Below are 6,880 nucleotides of genomic sequence, written 5' to 3' on the forward strand. Positions count from 1 at the left end.
GGGCCATCACACACCTCTGGGGAGATAGATTTCTAGAACCAGGTGGGTCTGCAATGCTCCCACCAGCACTAGGGAGGAGCGATGAGAATGAGAGCTGGTGGTGTCTCTCGTCCTTACGGGTGCTGCTTTTCAGAATGTATGGGGACAGTTTTTCCTCAAATGGGTTACCTGAAGGGGCTTGGAAAACCTCATGGAAAAGGAATTAAAGGATAAGTGTGTTTGCTGCCAAAGTTCACAGTAAAACTGCTAAGTAAAAATTATCACAGGTTCAAAACTGCTTTTTACCTAAATAAGCTTTGAATTGTATATTTTCCGTGAAATTTTGGAAGTACGCTGTGTTTCATCTTTATTTATCTGCCTTAGAAAAGTCAAACGTCTGGGGTCATTGCTGGGGCATAATGGGTAAAGCTGCAGCCTGCTGTGCTGCATCCCATAGAGACACTGGTTTGGTGCCTGGCTGCTCCACTTGTGACCCAGCTCTCTGCTAGTGCCTGGGAAAGCAGTAGAAGATGGCAAGGGAGACAGGAATAAGCTCCTGGCTCCAGGCTTCTGATCAGTCCAGCTCTTGCTGTTGCAGCCATCTGGGGAGTGGACCAACTGATGGAAGACCTCTCTCTCTCTCTCTCTCTCTCTCTGCCTCTGCTTCTCTGTAACTCTACCTTTCAACTCAATAAAAACAAACAAAAAGGATCTAAAGAAAAGACAACTCAAATCTTTTAAGTGAGATGGGCTTTCAACTGAGCTCTATGCTAAACAGTCCCCAAATTCTCATACTCTATTGTTTTTTCAGCTTATTTAATAAAACTGTAGTGAGAATTCCTGGGGTGCTGGTTCTTTCTTCCTAGCCTTGAGGAAGGGACCAGCACAGCAGGAAATCCTGGAGAAATCACACTGCGCAATGTCCCTGGGCAACTGGAGGAGGGGTCATCTCCCCAGGGAGGGTTTCTCTCCCAAGACGGCTTGGGCAGTCGGTGCCAAGGGACCACCACTTGTTCCTGGGGTCCACACTGTGCTGGGCCCTATAGGCTCCTCAAGAACAGCAGGAGACACAGATCCTCTTGCTGTGTGGGGGCGGGGATTGCCAGGCTCATTTCCTACCTGAGATGAGGTTGTAGCTTCCTAGGGAGAAACACTGGTTCTGGGGTTCAGCATGATGATGTCCCAAGGAGCTAGATCTGATGCTGTGATGTGGCCACTGACTCATCATTTCTAGGCTGTGCGCATCCTGAGTAATTTAAGCAGGGTGTCTCTGTTTTTTCTAAGCTGTATTCCATTTTAGTGAGAGTGAAGAGGGGAAAGAGAGTGCTAGTGTGATAAAGAGAGAGAGAAAGAGAGAGAGAAAGAGAGAGGAGAGAGGGAGAGGAGTGGAGCAGCTGGGACAGAGCTGAGAGAGATAAAGATACCTCTCTCTGCCTCTCAAGTGATAAGGATAAATATAAACTTTGAAAAAAAAAAAGAAGAGGAGGAGCTGACGCTGTGGCATAGCAAGTAAAGCTGCCACCTGCAAAGCTGGCATTCCATAGGGGCACCAGTTTGTACCCTGGCACTCCACTTCTGATGCAGCTCTCTGCTGTGGCCTGGGAAAGCAGTAGAAGATGGCTGAAGGCCTTGGGCCCCTGCACCCACATGCAAGACCCGGAGGAAGCTCCTGGCTCCTGGTTTCGGAGCAGCACAGCTCCGGCGGTTGCAGCCAATTGGGGAGTGAACCAGCCTGTTCTCTCTCTGTGTAACTCTGATTTCAAATAAATAAATATATCTCTTTAACAGAAGAAATCAATGTAGTATTTACAGTAGCAGCTGAGCAACATTTTGCAATATTGCTTCATATTTCTAAAAATTTGTAAACATGAGGGTCTAGATGAAGCGTGCTTGCATATTTAACTGGTCTCAGCCCTGATGCGACTTAAGGAAAGAATCGAGAGAAGAAACTACTTGCAGGCCTGTGTGAACCTGCAAGGCAGCACGTTAAGCCCCCCATGGTGGGGCACCAGCTCCCATCTGATCTGGCTCCCTGCTAATGTGCCAGGGAAGTCACTGAAGATGGCCCAACTGCTTGGCCCCTGCCACCCATGTGGGAGACCCAGAGAAGTTCCTGGCTCCTCTCCCTCTCTCCTTCTCTGTCACTCTGCATTTTGAATAAATAAATCTAAACATGATACTACTTATAATTTGATTTAAAAGATTGTCAAGGGCAAGTCTATGACAGTGACACCAGTGTGATCAGTAATATAAAGAGGAATATGATACAATATAAAGAGGAATATAATATAAAGAGGAATAGAATAGAATAGAATAGAATAGAATAGAATAGAATAGAATAGAATAGAGGAATGGGACAGAATTTTGTTCAAAAATTTAGAAGCACGTTTTGTGTCATGTGCCCTCCATAACACACAGAACTTGGGAGGAGACATGGCCTGAGTGCATAGTGATGGCATCCTTTGCCAAAGTAAAAGGATTACATGTAATGTTCTGGATCTGGCCCCATAGATGGAACATCTTTGAGAAACCTCTATCCCAGGACAGTGCTATGGCATGGTGGGTAAAGCTGCCACCCAGAAATACGGGCATCCTACATTGGTGCTGGTTTCAGTCCCTGCTGCTCCACTGCCAGTCCAGCTCCCTGCTAATGTGCTTGGGAAAGCAGCAGATGGCCAAGTCCCTGGGCCCCTGTACCCACTCTGTACCCTAGAAGAAGCTCCTGGTTCCTGGCTTTGGGTCGGTCCAGCTCCAGCCATTGCAGCCATTTAGGGAATGAACCAGCAGATGGAAGACCTCTCTCTCTGTCTCTCTGTAATTCTGCAGGAAATCCCGGAGAAATCGCACCGTGCAATGTCCCTGGGCAACCAGAGGAGGGGTCATCTCTCCAGGGAGGGTTCCTCTCCCAAGAAGGCTTGGGCAGTCGGTGCTGAGGGACAACCATGTATTCCTGGGTTCCATGCTGTGCTGGGCCCTAGGGGCTCCTCAAGAACTGCAGGAGACACCGATCCACTTGCTGTGTGGGGGTGGGGGTTACCGGGCTGGTTTCCTACCAGAGATGAAGTCGTTGCTTCCTTGGGAGAAACACTGGTCCTGGGGTTCAGCACGATGATGTCCCAAGGAGCAAGATCCGATGCTGTGATGTAGCCATCGACTCGTCATTTCTAGGCTGTGCACGTCCTGAGGAGTTGAAGCAGGGAGTCTCTCTTTTTTTTTTTTCTAAGTTGTATTCTATTTGAGTGAGAGTAAAGAGGGGAAAGAGATTGCTAGTCAGAGATGGAGAGAGACAAAGAGAGAGAGAGAGAGACAAAGAGAGAGAGAAAGAGAGAGAGAGACAGAGAGAGAGAGAGAGAGAGAGAGAGGAAGAAGAGAGGGAGGGAGCTCCTCCATCCTCTGATATACCCCCATAGATGACCAGCAGGCCTTGGCCAGGTTGAAGCCAGGAGGCAGGAGTTTTGGTCATTGTTGTTACAGGAGCCCACAATCCCCAAGTGTCTGGGAGTGCCTCGATTCCTCCCTCCTAGGCAGAGGACCGTCTCAGGGGATGTAGCTTTCTCGGCTGCCACTGATGAGGCCTTCCATGTTTGGACTGCATAGACCCCACTACCTTCTGGGCTTCCAGGGTTTCTGCCGAGAAATCTGACGATGACTTAGGGGGAAAGGGTGACAAAGCCACCTTCCTCTCAGCTCTGGAGATGTGAACCGTGTACCTGATGGTGTTTTGGGCAACAGAACACTTGTCCAGTTTACCGAGGCCAGAGAGATTGTTCCATCATTCTGAGACACATCATTCAGGGGGTAAAGGAAGAGGAAGGGATATACTACGTGGAGACACTAGGAGGTATTCGAAAGACACACTTTATCATCATACTTAAACCAGAAATGAGAAGGCCACGGAAGCAATCTACAGGTTGGAGTTTCTCAAAAATTAAGTGTCAATCTCTATCACCAACCTAGGCCACAGTCTCTCTGGTATCCGGGTATCGTTTTTATTTAATTGGCAGATTCTCAAGAAAACCACTGTGGATGAACTACAGCTCCCATTGGTCAATTTCTTGCTCTGACTTCACAAGGCACCACTGTTATGAAAGACGTATTATGACACAGTCCCTGGCTGGGCTGTGATTGGTCCATTTCTTGCTCTGATCTCACAAGGTGCTGCTATGTGAGGTGAGCCCCCAGAAAGTATATATAGCGGCGGCGGGGGCCTAGATTTTCGTCCGCCTTACCCAGAGAGCACTCTTTTGTGATCTGTGTAACTAGGACCCCTCTAACTAGCGTTTGCGCTCGTTGGTGTTGCTTGTGCTTTTTCTTGGTTGTTTGTTTCTGGGTCTATTTGGTTGTTGCTTTTTCCCATTTTGTTTAGTTTGTTGTTTTCCTCCTCGTTGTTGTTTTGCCCATTGGGTCTTTTTTTGCAGTTTTTGTTTATTTTTGCTTCCCCCACTCTAGTCAGCTAGCACGATCAGAAGCATCAGCGTTAGAGTATTTAGCGGCTTTTCCTCTTTGTTGTGTTCTGTTTTATTGAGATAGTCTTGTGGCTTCGCCTTTAGAGTAGTGAGTGTAGCTGCTGCTGTGTCTTAGTCAGCTGGGTAGTCAGTCCCCCGTGGTCCCTTTGTGTTGTAGGTAGTGCAGTGAGTGTCGTGATTAGCTAGTGTGCGTCGCGTGATTTAGGGAGTCGAGAGAGCGTAGTTAGGTGGCCGGCAGCATGGCCTTCCATCCTCCCCTGGACGGGTTCCGCTTCGTGGAGGTGATCGGCCAGGGCGGCTGCGGCCTGGTGAAGCTGGCCCGGCACCTGGCGTCGGGCAAGTACGTGGCGGTGAAGATCCTCCTGCGAGACTGCTCTCCCAGCAGCACGCTGTCCGCGCAGGGGGAAGCGGCCATCCTGAGGAGCCTGCGGCACGACAACATCGTGCGGCTGCTGGAGGAGCGGCACACGAGGACGCACCTGTTCCTGGTCATGGAGCTGGCGACCAGGGGCTCGCTCCAGCGCTATGTGCTGGAGCAGGGCGGCCTGGCCGAGCCCGAGGCCAGGACCCTGTTCGGCCAGGTGCTGGCTGCCGTGAGCTACTGCCATGCCCAGCACGTGGCGCACCGGGACCTCAAGCTGGGCAACCTGCTGCTGGATGAGCACCTGAACATCAAGCTGGCGGACTTCGGGCTGAGCCTGCGGCTGGAGCAGGGCATGCTGGTAAGGGGCTTCTGGGGCACCCCGGAGTACTGCGCACCAGAGGTTTTTCTCGGGGAGGCCTACGACGCATTTAAGGCAGACGTCTGGAGCCTGGGGGTGGTGCTGTTTGCCATGCTGGCGGGCACGCTGCCCTTCCGCGGCAAGAACACGGAGGAGCTGCAGGACACGTTGCTGTGTGCCTGCTATGTGCTGCCGTGTACCGTCAGCCCGGCCCTGCAGGAGCTGCTGGCCTGGCTGCTCACCGTCGACGCCTCGGGGAGGCCGAGTGCGGAGGAAGCCAGGACCCACTGGTGGTTCGGCCCCGGCCGAGAAGCCGCCCAGGAGGGCGAGGAGGACGCGGTCACCCTGCTGCAGCCCCTGGGCGTTCCCCGGGACCCAGAGGCCAAGGAGTACCTGGCGGGCCTCAGACTGCTGCCAGGCAAGGGGACCGAGGGGCAGCCAGGCCCTCGGCCCCACAGCCCCGCGTCCCTGCCCGAGTCCTCACGTTGTGGCGAGCGCCACCCCATGGAGGGCGACGGCGTGTCTCTGTTGTCGGTGTCCTGTGACAGCATGGCCGTGGACTACATTTCCTCCGCACAAAGCAGCTACTCCGAGGCCTCCAGTGAGTCTTGCCCCCTCTCCCCACAAAGCCCCTGCTGCCTCGGGGCCTCCAGGACCTGAGCCCAAAGCCCCCAAGGTGAGCCCACTCTTGACTCTCTCCTACCAGGCCAGCCACAGCAGGAGTGGAGCCGAGCTCTCAGCCCAGCCCCCGATTCCTCCCAGGCCTCCAGTGAGTCTTGCCCCCTCTCCCCACACAGCCCATGACACCTTGGGGCCTCCAGGAGCTGAGCCCAAGGCCCCCCCGTGGAGACCCCACTCTTGACTCTCTCCTACCAGGCCAGCCACAGCAGGAGCGGAACCCTGATCCCAGCGCAGCCCCCGAGCCAGCCCCCAAGGCGTCGCCCTCCAGCCCCAGTGCCAGGAGCCCTGTGGACCTTGCTGAGACAGAAGACGCTGCAGCAGCCTGTGAGCCCAAGGAGGCTGGGACCGCAGCCATTGCTGACACCACAGGCACCACAGCCAGCGCCCAGGGCAAGAGGCAGGGCCGGCGTGGGGTCGGCAGGAGGATCCTCGGGTTCCTGCGGAGGGCGTGCTGCGTCCTGCGGTCCCGAAGGAGCGGCCCTGGCCTCCGCTGCTGCAGAGTGGTCCCCCAGTAGCCTCACTCAGCCCCCGTCACCAGGAGCAATCCGCAGGCTGAGCTGACTGAACGTTTTTCTTGAGCATTTGAAAATGCTTCTCATGAATAAAATTCACCATGTGTGCATGGCTTTGGTCCCGTGTGATGTTTGGGTCCCTGTGTGCACCTTGGGGAGGTGATGGAGGTACAGGCGGGCGGCTCTCACGGAAAGACAAATGCTGGGTGATCTCACCCATTTGGGGATCACAGAAGGGGTGACCTCATAGAAGTAGAGCAGAGAGTGACGCCTCCCAGAGGCTGGGCCGGGGAGAGGGACGGAGAGTCTCAGCGTCCACATGGCACAGGCACACGAGGGTTGGGGTCTGAGGTCTCTGGCCCAGCAGGGAGGTCCCAGTCCACAGAGCTGTGCTTTGCAACAGAGTTGTCAGTGTCCGCATCCAACATCTCCTGCATTGTCAAGGGAGAACACGACCCCATTCCCCTGAGGGCCATGCACCTGACCTCTTGGGGTATGGAAACCACCTGCTCTGCAGCCC

The 6,880-nt window shown here is 53.7% G+C and overlaps 1 protein-coding gene across 1 annotated transcript; it reads left to right on the forward strand.

The window, feature by feature from the left end:
- Positions 1 to 3,316: 3,316 nt before the first annotated feature.
- On the forward strand, positions 3,317 to 6,470 carry LOC100359277 (serine/threonine-protein kinase MARK2). Its single transcript, XM_002709580.4, has 3 exons — positions 3,317 to 5,768; positions 5,874 to 5,936; positions 6,044 to 6,470. The coding sequence occupies exons 1-3, from the start codon at positions 4,685 to 4,687 to the stop codon at positions 6,361 to 6,363; spliced, it is 1,467 nt and encodes a 488-aa protein (XP_002709626.1). The 5' UTR covers positions 3,317 to 4,684; the 3' UTR covers positions 6,364 to 6,470.
- The last annotated feature ends 410 nt before the right edge of the window (positions 6,471 to 6,880 follow it).

This window comes from Oryctolagus cuniculus, chromosome 2 (assembly GCF_964237555.1).
Source record: "Oryctolagus cuniculus chromosome 2, mOryCun1.1, whole genome shotgun sequence".
Classification (NCBI taxonomy): Eukaryota; Metazoa; Chordata; class Mammalia; order Lagomorpha; family Leporidae; genus Oryctolagus; species Oryctolagus cuniculus.

Coding starts and splice junctions, on each gene's coding strand:
- LOC100359277 (XM_002709580.4), top strand. CDS start 4,685: ATGGCCTTCCATCCTCCCCTGGACGGGTTCCGCTTCGTGGAGGTGATC. Junction 5,769..5,873: donor CAGCTACTCCGAGGCCTCCA/GTGAGTCTTGCC, acceptor CTCTCCTACCAG/GCCAGCCACAGCAGGAGTGG. Junction 5,937..6,043: donor CGATTCCTCCCAGGCCTCCA/GTGAGTCTTGCC, acceptor CTCTCCTACCAG/GCCAGCCACAGCAGGAGCGG.